The following is a 19,909-nucleotide window of genomic DNA, read 5'->3' as shown; positions in this document are numbered from 1 at the left end:
GAATACAATACTTTCTTTCCATCTCGGGTACATGTACATTATGCAGATTTTTTAAATTTTTTTTTTATATAAGGATTCAGATCAAGCATTCTGATTAATTTAATTCACAATTGCAATATTGTTCTGGATAAATGAGTTGCATATGTGTAAACCTTTTGACACTGGCAACAAAACGGTTAAAAATGCATTTATGTTAATCCTTTATGACCTGGTTGAATTATTTCGTTCAGTCATAAATAAATGAATATAACATCATAAATAAAGGGGGAATTGATTTAAACATACCCTAGCTACCCCCAGATTGAAACTGCCCATTGCTTACATTCAGCATGCCGTCATCTAAAATTAACAAATATATATATATATTTTTTAATGATCTACATCATAATTTAAATCATAAAGGATTAATGAGAAATGAGTTATTTTAGAAGTGGAGACTATTTAAGGCAGAGATGCTGACTGCTCAGAAAACAGACTAGTGAATATTTGTAGAGGTTGTGGGTAGTGTTGAGACAGTTAATTGGAATCAGTATCAGAATCTCTGAAGAATTTGTGCCTATATTCCGAAGCAAAAAAAACATTATTTATTCATTTATTTTAAAAAATTTATTTTGGTTTGATTTTAATTGTTTATTTTTAACTTAATTTTCCATTATTGGTATTAATGATCAGTTATTTATTTTAAATTACTAAGATTAAAATCTATAATTCATTTGCAGATGTGTTATAGCGTTTGCAAAGATATATGCACATATATGGGTTTTTATGGTCATTCAGAGATTTAAAAAAAAAAAAAAAAGCAAAAAAAAAACTTTATCGCTAAATATTTATAGATTTTAAAGATTTCTGAATCAGAAATTTAAAATGGAATCAGGAATTGTATCGGAATTGGGAATAATTTTGGAAGCATCCATCACTATTTGTGCGATATATTAACGTTTATTACTATATTGTTATAAGATTTTATTCTCTCTGCCTAAGAAAATATGGACCAATCCAAACTTTTTTTTTTTCTCAATGACAATTTTGTAGTCTTATAAAATGTAAATAGTTGTATGTATTTACCATTCTTCTCTCCAAGAAACACAAATGTGGTCATTATTATCATATACTGTTTAATGTCTGTTTTTACATGATGGCATGTGTTGGACGGCTTCAAGAAATTGACTTGCAAAGTAACCTATCTCTGACTGTTTTTATTTATTCTTTCTCGCATCTTCATTCTTACCACTTCACCCCATGTTTGTTCTTGGCCTTTCCCTCTAAACTAAACTTGTTGCCTCAACTGTTTTGTCTTATAAATAAAGAACTCTCTAATTGCCTAAAGCAGTTAGAATTTCATTTTCTTTTCATGAAAAAATGCCTGAATTAAAGGCACAGATTTACCCATTAAAAAAAAGGCTATTTGATTTAATAAACATAATAAAATAAAAACTTTTTTTTTTTTCAGGTTCCTGGCCTTAGAACACCGCTTCGCCTCGTTCCTGTCTACTTTGGAATTTTTGCAGCCATCCTACAATGTATTCAGAATTTTTCTGTGATAATCGTTAAAGGAGGAATTGGGAAAAATCACTCGACTGTGGCGGTAAGTAAGATCCAATCTTGTTTTTGCTACTTTTCTAGTTTGTATCGATATTGAAATCAAATTAAACCAGAATCATTTTGCGTTTCATATTATAAATAAAATTTGATTAGGACACTGATTGTACTCTCGCTTCTCTCAAATAGGAAGTAGCATTTACAGAAATCGCTAGGACTTATTTTTTATTTTACTTATTTTTTTTGTTATTTTATTTTTGTCGCTATTTAGCTGGATTTTCTTTTTCTTCCTTTCATTCTCTTTTTCTGTTTTGTCTTTCTTCCTATGTCCATTTTATTTTCCCTTTTTTCTCTTATAACAGTTTTCTTTGAAAACTGAAAATATTAATATTTTGCTGTGAAAACTAAAACTTCAAATAATTCATGCAAGTATTAGCAAAGTTAGATAACTTTTCTTTCACATGTGCACTTGTTATCTTTTGAATTTTTTGGTTAAAGCCAAATGAAGTTTTAATGTGTGTGTGTGTGTGTGTGTGCGCGTGTGCGCGCGTTTTTCTATTTATTTTTTATTTTTTTATTTTTTTTTTTAAATATTTCTTTAAAATCAACATAGTTTTGATGCTATAACATCTTCAAACATAGAAACATTTTCTTCCACAAAAGTAAAGTCGATAGTTAAAAATTTTTATTTTTATCAGGGGGATTGTGCTGACGTATGTAATATATATTAAAAATTTACTTGAATATATTTTATTACTATGAGATCATAAAACATTTAAGATAAAAATAACAGGAATGCTACAAAAGCCTATGATACAAACCAATATTTCAGATAAAATTAAACTCTATTGTTAACCCTAAGAGCCAAGCTGTAGAGTGTAAGTTGTCAAAATTTTCCAACAGTTTTATTTGTAGAACTTGTGTATTTTCAGACTCTTAATTAGTTTCTTCTATTTCTGTCTACATAAAGTGTTTTAATTGTGCAAACCATTTAATATTCAGATTGTTAATTGCTCCGAGTTATTTAACCATCGTTTATTGGAGTAGGTTCTAATGTCGAACTTTTGGAAGTTAATCTTGACCCATATTTAAAAAAGAATTGAATCCACCCATCAGTTAAAAAAAAATCTTAATTATTTGAAACATTGTTTTAATTCTATTTATTGTGGACTATTATGCTCATCTCTTTTAGTTGTTTCACAATGTTTTGGTCAACTATTCCTCTGGCCTTCATTAGGTGGTATTCGGGGCCCATGACGCAGTGGATAGACGTTGAATCTCTATGGTTTCAATCCTACCTAAAGCCAGCCAGAAACCAAAAAACATGGAGACAACAACTATGGAAGGCAGTAATTGCTGAGGATGCAGTTTGGAGATTCTGCATTCCTATCCTGTTGTGGTTACCACCTGACAAAGGTCAGAGGAATAGTTGGCCGAAACGCTGTGAAACAACTAAGAAAAGATGAAGATAATAGTCCGCAATAAATAAAATTAATAAATAATACTCATCTTAATAATGAATTCCAATGAAATAATATAAGAGAAAATATTCCAAATAAATATTGTTTTCATTGTCATAGTGGAATTTGTTTCATTTTGTGGTTATAAATCTCTTGACCAATTCAATTATATATTCTGTATTGTATTAAATATTGTGCCGATGAGAAACTTTATAGTGAATGATAATACCCAAGGGTGCTGATTTCTGGTTTTAAAAAACTGAGATATCTAAAGCAACATTTTTGTTTGTTTTTTAAAAATCAAAATACGAATATATATCACTTATGCCCACATTAAAAAAATGCCAGTATTTTCCCCCTTTTGGCTATAATATATATTATGAATATATATTTTGTATGCATACATGTAAACACATACAATCTTATCGAATATTTATGATTAAAATATAAAGATCAAATTTACATAAAAAAACTAATTTTAAATCTTTAAAAATATGTAACTTTTCATGAATATAGTTTCAAGTTTTACCTTTTGTTTATGCAATGGAATCTTGTCCAATATGGTGTGACTGAGCATGTGGAGAAACAGTCTGGTTGGCTGCCAGCAATTGCCTTCGAGGACTTTTATTGCTCAGTAGTCAATTGATGTCTTCGAGTTTAAAAAGTTACTGAAGCCAAGTATATATACGTTTATATAGACTGACTCTTGTGGTTTATACAGATGCAGATATTGGCTTACTTGTTCCTTTAAAGGTTTGTTCATTGTCCAAGGGAGATAAGCCCTGACAAATCGATTAGTGTTATTAATTCCTAAATCTGTCCAATTTGTTTAGAAATCATTGAAATGTAAGTGATTTGGACATTTCTGTGGGTTTTGTTCAATAATTGTTTTCAAATATTTTATTTTAAGTTGAGTGGCTGTCTCCTACCTTCTTGATCTGAAATGGTATCAATTATGGGGAAAAATAGATAACGTAAGTTCGCCATGAGACTGCATACTTCTGACAACATAAGGATGGGTCAAAGTCTAATGTCCATTTTTCAGTTTTTTTTTTTTTTTTATAATTTAGTTTTGCCTTTGCCAAAAGGGTTATATTTTAAATAAGACTGCATAGTGGAATTTACAAATGACCCATTGAACTTGCGAAATAAAAAAAAAAAAAATCATCTGATCGCAGGACAATGGAAAAGTGACATTAGATGAACTCTTCCTTCTCTTTTAGAATACCAGAAAATTTTTACAGGTGCTGATGTATTGGGTTTCTGCCAAAAAAAAATGTTAATTTAAAAAGAAAATTATAGCTTGGTAAAAAAAAAATAACTTAAAAGGAAATGCTGAAGTTGAATTGAGATTTCATTTCTGAGGAGAGGGTTTTACTTTGAAATATTAGAATAAATTCTTCTATAGGAGAATAAGTATGCTTTGTTTTCTTTTAAAAATCTGAGAAAATGTTACAGTTACTGCCATATTGGATTTCTGAAAAAATATCAGTTTCAGATGAAATATTTATAAATTGGTAAGAAAACATTTATAAATTATAGAATTAAAAACTAATAAATATTTTTATGCAAATTGCAAAAGGAAACAAAGGTAAAAGATGCAGCTAGTTGTATACAAGACACTGCAAAAATAGCAACTGATATCAACTTTTGGAAATATAGTTGAAAAATCTGCTGGTATTTTACGATATCTACTTGCCTCTCACTGTGGAAAGGTGAGGCACAAAATCGTAAGATGGGGATACACAAGAGGTAGTGCACTGTCCCGCTTATCGACATTCCCTTGTAGGACTGCCTCAGTTTCTTATAGAAGGCAAAACCTGGTTGGGTGGATTTCCTAAGACCATTCAGAACAAATACCTCAGCTGACAGAATAGGGTCAGGAGATACCACCGCTACCCACTCTTTTGCGCAGCTAGTATTTTACAAATGTTTTATTTTGTTTTAGTACAAGTGTGTTGTGTAGAATCTAAAAAAAAAAATAAAAAAAATTATAAATGACATTTTTAAAACTTTTTGTTGTAGGGGACCAGCACAATATTTCCTGTGTTGCCAATTTTTATCATTTTGTGCCTGGCAGTGGTCATCTATCAGAAATCCCCAACACATGTTTACATGAAGCACCCGTGTTTGTATGTGATCAGCTTTGGAATGGCCTCTGCGAAAATTACGAACAAGCTTGTGGTAAGTTTTTATTTACTTGCTCTCTCACGAGGGCAGTTTTTAATGTTTGGAAAAGTTCGACTCTAGATTGGGACAAAAATAAAAATTCCTTCAATCTCATAGGATTTCAGAAAATTGTATCAGCACTTGAATGAGAATATTTTCTCCCGATTCACAAACAGATGTACACAATAAAAATGAATCTGCAGACTTTTAATAAATTATCCAGGTTGTGTGGCAGTTGTTAGGAGCATCATGATATATGGCGGTGAATACTAGGCTCTTGCCCAGTCCTCTCTCATGAATGTGTAGCACAATAAGAGATCATTATTAGAGAACTCTACTTACTGCATGGTTCAACATCTTCCATTCCCAGCTGTTGTTGGATAAAAGTTTCTTTTGAAGCAAAGTTTTAAAGCTTTCTTAACACTGATTTTATTTGTGGTCGACACTAAGTGGGTCACCAAACACGGTTAAGTCTTCAATCAGCCGAGTCACTCAGTTGGCTTTTATGATGGCCAACACGTACCAAACCCACACTTTACAACAGGCATCTGGGGGCATTTCATGGACCACACTGATGCAAGTAAGAATATAATGTAATTTATAATATAAATCTCACCTGTCTGTTTAAATGTATGTTTCGCAAAAACATTCGACAGAGGCGACGGATTTTCATGAGATCAGTATTATTTTGGAGCTCCACCCTTCGGATGATAAATATCGAAAACTTAGCTAAAACATTAATTCCTTCACCCTCAACTGGGCACTTGTCTACGACGAGGGGTCGCTTTTTTCGACGATATTTTTATAAGTAATGGCCTCTTTTTGATTGTCTAGCCTTAATTTAAACCTATGTCACTTCCGGTTTGGTGATGGGCGCAACAGCTAATACATTACGTTTTTTTTTTTTTTTTTTTTTTTTTTTCACTTTGTCTCCTTCGTAGTACAGGTTCGAGCCTGCCTGCTTATTACCACTTTTTTTTTTTTTTTTTTTTTTTTTTGCTCAACACATGCCTACAAACACCCGGGCCACGCCAAGCACCCAGGCTAGTTAAAGTATAAAAAATCATATATTGTATTAATAAAAAGACGAATCTGCATAACTTATTCCACTCTTATATACTTTAATTTGCTTCAGTTTGTCTATCTGTAATACTTCTGTATTATATTGCCTTTTATTAGCTTTATATATAACTAGCAGGACGCCCAGCGTTGCCTGGTCATAAAATATGCATAAATATATTTTAATTAATACAGAAACTGAGACATGTATATGCGTGTATTGTTTCTTTTTTCTAAACCATTTACTTCTTGTCAGTAAAAAAAAAAAAAAGAGAAAATACTCAAGTCAAGATAAAACTCAAAATTTAAAAACAGTGAGTCAAGTATGATAACCATTAGTCCAGCATAATACAGTCTTTAAAAGTTGTTTTTCTTTAATGTAAGAAATCTGTAATGTGAACGATTCACGCATGCACATTTGTGAAACAGCAAACATAAAAATTTGATCCCAAATACCAATTTTTCAATTCTTACCTTTTTTCTGGATGAAAATGGATTAAAAAGTTTTCCACATGTCTGAATATGCTATATACCAAATTTCAAGTATATAGATCAAAAATTTGTTGTGTATATAGGTTGAGAAATGTCCTTACGCAGAAACGTTCTCACTTTTATACATATATAGATAAGAAAAAATATTAATTTTATTTATTGCGGACTATTATCCTCATCTTTTCTTAGTTGTTTCACAGCGTTTCGGCCAACTATTCTTCTGGCCTTCATCAGGTGATAACTGTGACGGATAGGAACTCTGAATCTCCTGACTGCAATTACTGCCTTCCATAGTTGTCGTCTCACCACGTTTACTTGGCTAAAAAAAACAAAACGTGGTGAGACAACAATTATGGAAGGCAGTAATTGTAGTGAATGCAGTCAGGAGATTCAGAGTTCCTATCCGTCACGGTTACCACCTGAAACAACTAAGATGAGGATAATAGTCTGTAATAAAAAAAATTAATAATACTCATCTCAATAATGAATTCCAATTAAATAATATAAGAAAATATCTCCATTGATATAAGTTGTCACCGTGTTCTTAGATATATTTTGTACAGAAATTCATCTGATAAGTATTGAAAATCGAAAAAATCCGATCTTAAAAATTTTTTTTTTCTTATAGATAAAAGAATTTTTACAAGAAAATATTTTATATTACACAAGCAAGGGAGATAATAAAATCTTAAATCATTTCTTAAAAAAAACTGAATTATTGACATCCAGAAATATAGCTGAGTGGTAGAGCATTCGACTCCAGATTGAATGATACCGTTCAAGCCCAGATGTGCCTCATTATTTAAATTTTTTCCTATTAATGAGTTAAATTTAAGATAAGTGGCATAATTTAGAATTGATGCAAATCATTTCTTTCTTTGTATATTTTAAAACTAAACATTAATCATAAGTGACTTTTCCAGGGCATTCAGCGTCAAGCTCAAATATCAACGTGATATTGTAAACAAGCACAGACGGAATTTGATGAATGACATCATTATTATTTAAAAAAAATTTCTTTTGTAAATTGGTCCACCGGGTAAATTATTCTTTGTAATCTATTATATCAATCTGACCTGTCTGTTTAAATGTATGTATGTGTGTTTGTATGTCTGCCTAAAACTTTTGACAGAGGCGACAGATTTTCCCAAGATCAGTATTATTTTGAAGCTCGACACTCCGAACGACAAATATTGAAAAATTGGCCAAGAACATTAATTCCTTTACCTTTTTTACAGTGAGGGGTAATTTTTTCGAAAGTCATTGCCTCTTTTCGATTTTTTTTTTTGCTCAACACACAGCTCCAAACATCCGGGCACCCAGACTACTACATAATAATCAGTAGAGGATTTATTCTATAATATATACGCAATCTGCATAAATTGAAATATCATGTTTAAGTATATTGTACGACTGGGCAACGCTAGCTGAACAGCTAGTATGCGCGTGTGTGTGTATGTATGTATGTATGTGTATGTATGTATGTATGTATGTAGTCCAGGAGAAATGCATTGAACAACAGATACCACTGTATCAAGTGTTTGTGGATCCAACCAAAGTATTTGACACCATTAACAGGGATGTTTTCTGGCTAATCTTAGAGAAAGTAGGATGTCCTCCAACTTTTGTTAGAATATTCAAGGAACTGCACAGGGACATGAAAGCTCGAGTCTCGTTTATCGGAAAATTGTCTGATGAAATCCCAGTTGACAATGGTGTCTAACAAAGTGATATCTCTGCCCCTACTCTTTTCTCTATATATTTTGCTGCTCTACTTGCTCATGCATTTCAGGATTGCGATAGAGGTGTCATGTTAAAGTTTTGAACCACAGGTCGCATTTTTAATCTTAGATTTCATGCCAGAACCAAACTGTATCATGTCTTGGTCAAGGATATAAAGACTATCCTGTTTTTTGTCGCACACTGATATGTAACATATAATGGATACCTTTGCTGACTCCTGCACTGCGTTTGGTCTGAGGATCAGTCTGTCTAAAACAAAGGTGATGTTCACTCCTGCACCGGGCCAGGCATACGTGGAGCCGAACATCATGGTCTGTGGTGCTAGACTGGGAGTAGTTGATTCATTTGTGTACCTTGGTAGTTCTCTGTCGAGGGATGGCAGTTTCGAGACTGAAATCGTAGTTCAGAAGGCATCTGCAGCTTTTGGAAGGTTGGAGAAGAGTGTGGTATGATCATGGCATCACAGATAGGACTAAGATCTGTGTTTACAAGATCTGTGTGCTAACGACACTGTTGTATTCATCGGAGACATTGCATCAAAGGCACATTAAATGGCTTGAATGATTTCACCAAAAATGCTTGAGACATATCTTAAACATCAAGTGGCAAGCACAAGTACCTGATACTGAAGTCCTTGTGAGAGCATGTTGCTCTAGTGTTGAGACCATTGTAATCAGATCTCACATGCGTTGGGTGAGCCACTTGGTTCAAATGAAAGATTGTCAAAACAAATTTTTTACGGGGAGCTGGAAAATGGCAAGTGCCCTCAACACAAGCCTAGGAAGAGGTTCAGGGACTCTACAAAGAATAATTTGAAAGTCTTACAAATCGACATCGACACGTAGGAAGATCTTACTCTGCAAAGGCCGAAGTGGTGAAAACTTGTACGTGAAAGTTGTGATGCTCTAGAGAAAAGAAAGCAGGCACACAGCAATCTGAAGCGAGAGCTTCACCAAGGTTTAATTGATGGTCTTAACCATGACACACAGAGCTGGAAATGCGACACGTGTGAATGAGTGCTTTTGTCAAAAGCTGGCTACATCAACCACCTTAAGTCGCACAAAACTCCTGTTCAGGTCAACTTTGCACCTATTAGTCTGAACCAAACCATCTGTTTAACATGCAGCAAAGTTTGCAAGTCTACTGCTGGTTTGAGGAGACATGTGATTGTTCATAGAAATATGCTTCAACCTCCACAGGAAATCAACTCTATGGAAATTGCTCAATTTGTATGTTACATCTGCCTCAAGATGTGCAAATCTACGACTGGAGTGCAGAGTCATCTGAGATGGCATGGACGACAAGATTAGGAGAACTCAATGTGACGGCAATCATCTGGAAAGATGCAGCAATCATCATACATACATATATATATATATGTGTGTGTATGTATGTTTATGAGGAAAAATATGCTTGTTCGAGTATATTTCACCATTTTATTTATACCAATCCTTTTATTTATGAAGCTCGATGTATATTAAATATAACTACAGAGCATATACAAATAAATGGCAAAAGTCTACATTCCAAATTCCAAAATGTTATTCAACTTGCTGTTTATTTCTTTCAGCATATTAAAATGTTAAATTTTTAACAGCACCTGTTTCATAGCATAGAAACATTCATATAACTATGTCAAGTTAATATTTTCCATCTTGGCTCATTAGAAGAATAAGAACTCATTAACTTTAAAAGAAAATAAAAAGAATATAAGCATGATTACATAAATTCGAAAAGATTGGAAGAATAATTGCAATTGAGTTTTATATTTATGCCATCTTATAATATATATATATATATATATATATATATATATATATATATATATATATTAAACAAACCAAAACATTTTAAAATGCCTGTCGTACCCCCACCCCTCGACTTCTTCTATGTGACTATTAATCTTATTCCTCACCAGTTCTTCCATAGCACATCATTCAACTCCTACCTGAAAATGCTTTCTGACTGGTATGAAAACGTTCATAGTACACATGGGATATATATATTGACATTTTTGATTTTTACAATAAAAAGATGAGAAAAATCGAAAAAAATTTTTTAAAAAGGTAAAATTAAACAGAAGCTCTCTGTTGCCTTTAATAATGTTTGTTTAATAAATATATGTATATTATTCCCCTTACCGATGTCTATTTTTAGTTGATTATTTAAAAATAATTATTGATAGTCGTCCAGCCCAGACTAAGTAATTTGTTGAATAAATTGTAGCATTGTAGTGCCAATAACATTGTAAAATTGGTTAGTCAGATAAAGTTTGATTGTCAGCTTAAATACTATTTGGGTCTGACTTTTGAAAATCTGACAAGGCACCTTTATATGTTATATATAGATTGTTACCAGCCATAAATGACAGTGTTGTGTTCTGTGTGGAATAGTCTTCATTCATTATGTCCATTGGTAACTGTCAATTTCTATAAATGTATTTATTTTCTAATTCATTCAGATAGCACATATGACAAAAAGTGAAATGGATCTCTTTGACAACACTCTCCTTGGACCGTTATTGGTGTGTCTCAATCAATATTTTGATTGCAAAATCAATGAAGTTTTTGTACTCGGTGTCTTTTGTGTAAGTATTGCCTGATTTAAACAAATTTTTTTTTTTTTTTAACAGATTGTAATAAAAATTATGTTTGTTTTATTAAGTCTTTTCTGCAGTATGATCGTATTAATTTTGATTTTTTTTTTTCTATGTGATATGTTATTACTGTTGCTGTACCTCCTCTCCTCATCGCCTATTTGATAAATTATCTTCAAAAATCTACAATTAACCATTTTTAATGTTTTATTGGCGCATCTTTTGAATAAGATCGAAAATTAAAATATTGAATTTCAATTAAAACTATTGCTAATTACTAGTCATGTCAAAATTAAATATCTAAAAATTACAAAAATGTCATAAAGTAGAAGATTAATTATTGATTAAAATTAGTTTTTGAAATTGCAAGTTATGCTTAAATAATAAACACTTAACTGGGTTACTTCCCTTGTTTAAGTTGAATTTCAAAAGTAATAATGTCGGATCACTTTTCGTTCTTGTTCTGAACAAGCACTGCTTTATTAATGCATGTAAAACAAGAGGGAAGCTTATGTGTAGCTGCAGAATACTGGACAATTTTTTTTTTTTTTTATTCAATGGTTAGGCTTTAGAATTGCAGTTCAAAGGCAATAAAAAGAAGTTGCCAAAGCAATCTAATTCTCGCATATGTTTTCGAGTAATAGTCTTTATAATAGAAATGCTGATAGCTATGCACCCTCACCAGAGATCCATAAAAATCTTACCCATGTAGTTGAAATCTGTATATTTCTAAACACATGCAATTATTCTTAAATGCAAGTGTTTTAAACAGAATTCTATTTTTTTTTTCCTTTTTTAAATGGAAGGACAATCTCCTAAAAAAAAAAAAAAAAAAAAAAAAAAAAAAAAAATTTAATTTCTAATTGTTCCACAAATTGCTGAACAGTTAAAAAATTTTTTTTTTTTAAATTGTTAAAAAGTGATTTTCAATTTTCTATAATTAATATTATACTCTAATAGCTTCTTTCCTTGGACTGCTAGACTTTGGAATTCCCTCCCAGTTACCTGCTTCCCTAACTGTACTGACACGCAGAAGTTAAAATGTAATGTAAACTAATGTCTTGCTCATCTGCTCTGAATAGTAGCCCCTTTATGTTCAAGTGGCAATATGCCTCGTTTAAGGTGAACATGACTTAAGAAAAAAAAATGCCTTATTTTTTCTTTCAAAGGCCAAATCATAAGTTTAGCATACATGGAAATTAACACTATGTAATAAATATATTATTTAAATTAGTAGTAGATGGTAGAAGTATTTCAAATATCTGAATGCATTATAATTTGAAAAAGAAAAAAATGTAATTGTGGTGGAAATACTTTTACTACTTAAATGTGCACACAGACACAAAACCACTGGACTCCAACATAAAGTCTCAGTCTTCAACAAAAACAGATTAAATTGTGATTAAATAAAATGCCATGTAAAAAAGCAAAACATAGTGTCTGTATTTTCCTGATGAAGACTCTTCTATGGGCCAAAAATTAGAATTTAAATAAAAGTGTATTTAACCATTTTACTTTCAAGTTGCCTTTAAAAAAAACAAACAAACAAACAATATTTCTTACTCTTATGGCTTGTCAACTCAGCTGGTCTTCAAAGTACAGGTCTATGCATGGTTCAACAAGTGAATGAGGGTTTTTGTTTATGTTCGTGCATCAGTTGCATGCGAACTTCCGTCACGTGTGGATTTCATGATTAAAAAATATTTTTATTGCATAAAAAAATTCTGGTAGTAAAGGGTTTAAAAAAAATCTACACTTTGATTAGTCTCTGAACTTGTTCAATTCTAATAAATTCACACAGAAGATGGGTTAATGCTCACTAGTATTCCAAGTACACCTGATGCATATTTTATTCAAATTAACACTTCTATAATGGAACTCACACCTGTGACGTTAATCTTGCATAGCCAACATACCATTCCGGCATTTCAAAATACAACTGCTGAGAGACAACATGCAGATCTTTACTGACTTTTCTTTCTCCAACTTTACAACGTGGCAAGAAGAAAAAGTTTTACAAAATACTATGGATGGAGTTTGACTCGAAAATATATTTTAATTATAAATTTCAAACAAGTAAAATATTAGAATAAAATAAAACACGCATCAAGTTCCCTTGAAAGCCAAATCACAACGTAATATTAGGAAAATAAAAAAAATATTTTACTTGTTTGAAATTCATCACAAATATATTTCAGAGGTATACTCCATCTTCAGTGTGTTGTTTTTTTTCTTTTCTTTTCTTCTTCCTTGCCATGTTGTAAAGTTGGAGAAAGGAGTCTGTTTTTAAAGAGCCACGCGTTGTATCTGGCGGTTGTATTTTGAAATGTTTGAATTGTGCGTAGGAAACGCGAGAATAACGTCAAATTTACAACATGGCAAGGAAGAAGAAAAGGAAAAAAAGAAATAAAACACCCTGAAGATGGAGTATACCTCTGAAATATATTTGTGATAAATTTCAAACAAGTAAAATATTTGTTTATTTTCCTTATATTACATTGTGATTTGGCTTTCAAGCACACTTGATGCATATTTTATTCAAATTAAAACGTTTCTCTATGAACTCTCACCCTTTAAGTAAAATATTAGACAATTATTCACAGAGAGTATCCTATATCTTTACAAAGCCACCATTCGCCCATGCCTGGGATATTGTTGCCACATCTGAGTTTCTGCATCCATCACAAGTCTCTCACTCTTATACAGAGTACCCCCCCCCCCGCAAAAAAAAAAATCTCAAATCTAATAGGTCCTGCACCATTGGCCAAGTTCCAACCTCTATCTTTTTGCTGCAGTGCCTGTTTCATGAGTACTTCAGTAGAATGTGCGCCGACAAACTCATAGTACTTGTGCCCTCTTGACGGACATACTCCCAACTAATGTGACAAATAGCAAAATCCCACCCTGTAACTGTTGACATCTCTAGATGCTGAAAAGCCTTTTACTTCAATAGTTTAATGCCTCGGAGTGTTGAACTTAAGTATTTCTTCCTTTTTCCTGCTTTCCTGACTGTACTAACCTGCTGGTTTAAATGTAATGTGAACAAACATCTTGCTGCTCAATTCCCCATCCCCTGTTAGACATGATCCCTAATAGTAGTCCTTGCTATTCCAAATAGCAATATGTGTTGTTTGGGATGAAAAAAGAAAAAAAAAAAATTAGAACCAATTTAAAATTTGATAAAATTGGACAAAATTTTTATTTTATTTTTCAAGGTTAAACAAAGTATCATATACTATAAAATTACCCTCCCTCCTCCCTTTCAATGTATTTTTAATTTTTGTATATTTTTTATTTTTTTTCCAGATTTACTGCACTTGCAACTTGCTGTACTTTGCACGACAGGTTTGCCTCCAGATCAGCAAGCATTTAAATATCTATATTTTTACAATCACGAGAAAGCCTCAAGCTACTAAAGAGAACAGGAACACCCGGGCACGTCAGGCTCATTAGAGGTCATCTTTCCAGCCCAACAGCTCTGTTGTCTAAGACACTTGTCACACCACGGCCATAATCTACCCTCAGTTCAAGCGGTGCTGCGAACCACCATGCTAGCGGTGGTGGACGAGCCGGAGAATGTCATGTGCACGGCGGAGGTCTTCTCGTGGCAAAGTACTTGCTGACGAGTGGTGATCCTTTTACAACCTGCACTTTTCCTTTGTTCCCCCATCCCTTTTATCCCCATTCCATTTCTGTAATTTTTCTTTTTTTTTCTTTTTTCTAACTATATAAAACAAGCAAATGAGACCAGGAAACAAAATCATCTTTAAAATATATATATATATATATATGACAGTATTAATAAAGAATGATACACACAGGAAAAACTTATACATTGCTAACATGCTTCATTCTTCGGAAGTTTCCTTTTTGAAGAAATTCCAAAAAGAACGGCATATATTGACAGTGTATAAGTTTTTATTAATCTGTCGTTCATATATGTTTGAAGAGCAGAAGATGAATAACACCAGCAAAAAACTGTCAGTTATCATGCTCTGTTTATTTCTATGCACTGTCACTGATATTGAACTCTCTCCTAGTATAATATTGTGACACACCCACACACACACATATATATATATATCCTAAAGAATCTTTGTGCAAATTATAAACATAGAGAAAAAAAATGCCAATTAAATTTCTAGAGATATTAACCAAGTTCAACATATCACAGACTTAGCACTTGCATGCGCCGACTTACCGCTGAAAAAATTACAAAAAAGGGATTCAACTATATAACAGTGAAAGATAAATAACTAGGAACTTTAAATTGTGAAATAAGAAAAATGGGGATCATTAGCTGTTTACCATCTAACTGTTTTGTATGTATGTATATATATATATATATATATATATATATATGCTATTTTCTTTGCTGATTTTTATTTTCAGGTGATTAGAAATATTTTATATTAGAAGCTAGACTAAGTAATTTAAAAAAAAAAAAATTATAGCAAAGTATCCTATTGGCAATAACATGGTGCAATTATAACCAATAAAAATTGGTTAGTCAGAAAGAAAATTTGATTTGCCAACTTAAATACTCTTTGGTTCTGATTTTATATGTTAGATATAGTTATAGTATAAAAATATACTTATGACAAGGGACCTACAGAAATAATTGTCTTATTCCAAGAAAATCATCAGGTTAAAATTATAATTGTATATAAATTATGAAGGATTATTAAATTTAGCTATTTAAGTAAAAAATTGTGAATAGTATATATTGCATCCAAAAAGTGCTCAGTGCCATAAACAGTAGAGCAGTTATAATATTATGGTTTGTATTGACACTTTGAAGGCTTTGACCTAATAATCCCTTCATAGTTATAATTGGCTGAGGGCATTAGATGGAAACCATGACAGCATCAAATAATCGCTACAGCTACTCAGCGAATGAAGTTATTTTAGTTTTTAATTTTTATTTGCACATTTTTAAACTTAAGATTGACAATTGTTATATTCAATTTAAAGTAAGTTATCTCTGTTTAAAAAAAAAATTTTTTTTAGATAATTATTTAAAAAAATGTTTCATATTAGCAGTTGTCTGGGTCAGAGTAAGTGAATTTAAAAATTGTGGCTAAATATGCTATCTTGCCAATAACACAGTACAATAATAGCAAATGAAAATTGGCTTGTCAGAAACAAAATTTAATTTGTCAGCTATTTGGGTCTGACTTTGAAAATCCGATAAGATAATATGTTGGATATGTGCTAAAGGAAGATATGGAAAACTTGATCTAGAATTGGGCAAAGATTTATCATTGTCTAATTATTTTAAATTCTCCACACCTTCGTATTATATTCCTCTGTAGTTTATATTGAGCACTCTCCTCTGATTAACCCTTTAAAGGACACTGCAGAAATTATACTAATTCCAACCAACTTGGATCTACTGATTGTTTATTCACTATTTATTAGTCCATTATTAGTAGTAAGGTAGGTTGACTGTAGTCAAGGGCCATGCAAAGCCTCTCTTTTCATTTACTACTTCAGTTGTAAGAGAAGGTTCACTCCTTTTCCTTGATTACACTATTTACCTTTGATTCTCACATAATGTTGCATATTTAGTGAGATAACATGGACAACCATTTTAGGTATGACTTTATTGAAGATTGAACCCCAGTTTCCCGGCCCATTATTGAATGCTCTAACCTTTGTGCTGCTAAATAATCAGTTTATGCAAATAGAATGTTTACACAAATGCAATCCTATTTCAATCTCAGATTTCATCCAGCTATTTAGAATTGCTTGATGAGATTGAAACGTGATTACATTTATTGAATTATCCAGTAGATAAAAATACATTTTCACTCTAATCTTCTTCATACATTACAAAATTAATGTTTGCACAATTAAGAGCTGAACAATTTGAGTTTAGAAAAACAAGTCAAAATATTGATAAATGAAAGAAATCCAACTCACTGACATGATTTACAATGGTTAGACCTAGGGTTATCTCCCTTTTTCGTCAATTTGCTCTCTTACTTCTCTTAAATTTTTAATTGAATTTCTTTTTATTGTTGAATTCAAATTCATTCCAGTTTCTGTCTTATTTGTGGCCAATATTCAAATGTTAATCTTTTGATAGATATTATTTTTATTCTTTGTGTGGTATCTTATTCATTTTTTTAATCTTTAATAAATAAAAAAAAAAATGTAAATATAAAAATAATTATCAAAACAAACATAAGCCAACATTCATTTTTTTTTTTTAAATGAATTTTAATAAAAAGTAATTTATTTTTTTTTACGTTTTTTTTAAGATATGATTTCTTTATTTTTTATTTTCAAACAAATTAATTTTTTGTAAAGAATAATAGCTCTTCTTCCCATAAAAATTAATAAATTTACTTAATTTTAATAAATTTAGAGAAAAAAATTCAATAAAATTGGTTATGTTTTGAAATTTTTGAGATGAGTTTATAATTTGTAACATTTGGATTATTTGGATTACTATTCTCATTTTTTTTCACAACATTTTCATCTGATATAACCTCCTGATCATCCTCATCTTGTCACTTTTGAGAATCTGTTGAACTTGAGAACCTATACGGAATTTCAAACAGAATCTATTATTTAATCCATGGTGGTAAATTGTTCTTGTTCCCTCAACCATGGCCGAGTAGAAGTGTTAATTATGTTATGATAGCAGATGCATCCGGCATTGCCTGGTATTAAACGTAACATTAAATTCCTTTAAAAAATGAAGTAATAAAAAAAACAAAAAAAAACACCAAAGTTCATCTAGGCTATTATTTAAATGTTTTCTTTTTTTTTTTCTTGTTGATTGCAGTATATTGCTTTTGTAGCTCTAGAATGTCTACTCCCACATCTATTACCTTCTCCTTTTGAGCAACAATTATTATATTACTAATCACCTGAGGCACTCGTACCGGGGAATGTTGCAGTCCAGAGTGCTCTTCCTCTAGGGTGCTGTCTCTTCAATTTCACTTACCGACTCTTGTGTCACATCTTTCCACTGTAGGAAGAAGATAACTTGAGAGTTTGATATTGTCCCCAATTTTGAAAAATATGCCTGAAGGTTAGAAGAAGTTACATCAGGCAAAATGTTGTGAAATTTACAAGATGAGAATAGTAGGTTTTTTTTTTGTTTTTTGTTTTTTAGATAAAGCATTCTTTGTATGTTGCTTACTCTTGTCTTTGTCTTTGTGATGATCATAATATTTTGGCTGTTGTACTCTTCGGCCTTCTTGAAGAAGAAAAAAAGACACATGGTACATTTTTGGCCTAATAGATCCTACAGAATCAGCTGTGAAGAATTCAAATCCTATCAGCTATGTTATTTCAGTTATCTACTAATATCAACTTGTAAAAAAAAAAAAAGAAAAAAAAGATGGCAACTTCTATTCAACTAATTGTATTCTATAAATCGTTTCATATATATTGTGTGCGGTATTCGCCCTGGGAAGGTTGAGCCAGCTTTATCCTTTGCTTGTGGAACATCTCTAACCATAGCAAAAGCCCAGTTTTAACCCAGGGAAGTTAGGAGACTCCTAGTGCTTTTGCTAGTAGTTCAATGTGGTGTCAGTTTTGGTATTGCACCTCTTTTCTCTCCTTGGTTGATGAAAGGGACATCCTTCTAGATTGAGGTAATTTTAATTTTTGTTCCAATCCAGAGTGTATTCTTAAAAGCTAGACTTTTCCCCACATTATAAACTAACCTTATGTCTATACCTCTGCCGTCATATGGAGGCAAGTAAATAGTGTCTCTAATCCTAGCAGCCCAAATACAATAGTTATTTTCTCAAGTACTGTGATGGCAAGTTGGTCCTTATTTCATCTATGATTGCCAATAACTTTAACTGCTCACCAATGCGTTGGTGACAATTAGGTAATGGAAGTGGGCCAAGAAGGTCTCAGATAAATTGTCTGGCTTGTTGATGAGGAGCATGCCAATGAAGATGTCGTAAGAGCACAGAAGAATAGTCGCAAATGTTGTCATTGACACAGGCTGGTTGCATCTATCGATGTAACAGTGAAAGATGCTATAACAAGTCATTGAATATTTTGAGCGTCTGTTGGTCAGCAGCTTTCATCGATCAGGTTTCAATATTGTTCATTAAATTATCTGTGAAAGTGTTGATATGCTGTGAAAAAAAAAAAAAAAATTGTTTCCAAAGAAAGCTGGAAGTTCAATGTTAAATAGATTTGAACATCACCATCTGACAAATGTAAATTGCATAAATCAAGCTTAAGTTTTATTTTTTATTTTTTTTTCTCCAATGTTAAAACTAGCTGTACTAGCCTGGCGTTGCCTGGGAGTCTTTACTTTCATTTTTGTTTCGTCCATTTTTTTCTTTTTAAATAGGATTTTGAAAGTTAAATTTAATTATCACATTATTGTTTGGTTAGCAATTATTAGTTGAACCAAATTTAAAATTTTGTGAAGTTAATGTTATTTAATTCCTATAAAATGATTGGATGTAAATAACTTTTAATCTTTTAATGAGAGGATTTGCTTGTAACTTTAAAGCCAGACATTTCTGTTCTATTTGACCAAATTCCTTTCCTGTTTAGAATGGTCATAAAGTAGTTCATTCTTTTTTATTTTCAACTTTTAAGTAAATACTAAAGTAATTAAAACCATGTTAGGTGATTTAATTTTGGACTTAAATAATTTTTTTCAATAGGATTTAAAATTTATTTTCAACTGTTAAGTAAACATTGAAGTAATCAAAACTTAGTAGATTTGTGTTAAATAATTTCTTGGATAGGATTTAAAATTTTGTTTTATTTTAAACTATTGCACCATTTTTTTTATTTCAATATTTGATTTATAGCAAAAACAAACAAAAAACAAAAGTAATGTAAACAAAGCAAGAAATGT

At 31.5% G+C, this 19,909-nt stretch overlaps 1 protein-coding gene across 1 annotated transcript in view; it reads left to right on the top strand.

The window, feature by feature from the left end:
- The window catches only part of LOC145292928 (choline/ethanolaminephosphotransferase 1-like), an 87,328-nt gene extending 72,586 nt beyond the window's left edge, over nucleotides 1–14,742 (top strand). Inside the window, exons 5-8 of the mRNA XM_080139096.1 lie at nucleotides 1,451–1,585; nucleotides 5,025–5,183; nucleotides 10,924–11,049; nucleotides 14,365–14,742. Coding sequence (XP_079995222.1) covers nucleotides 1,451–1,585; nucleotides 5,025–5,183; nucleotides 10,924–11,049; nucleotides 14,365–14,511 — 567 coding nt within the window. The 3' untranslated portion in view covers nucleotides 14,512–14,742. The remainder of the gene's footprint in view (nucleotides 1–1,450; nucleotides 1,586–5,024; nucleotides 5,184–10,923; nucleotides 11,050–14,364) is intronic.
- Nucleotides 14,743–19,909: the final 5,167 nt, after the last annotated feature.

This window comes from Euprymna scolopes, chromosome 14 (assembly GCF_053919585.1).
Source record: "Euprymna scolopes isolate OS-2025 chromosome 14, ASM5391958v1, whole genome shotgun sequence".
In the NCBI taxonomy this organism is placed as follows: Eukaryota; Metazoa; Mollusca; class Cephalopoda; order Sepiida; family Sepiolidae; genus Euprymna; species Euprymna scolopes.
Note: the sequence above shows the minus strand (reverse complement) of the source record. Positions and strands in the feature narration are given on the sequence as shown.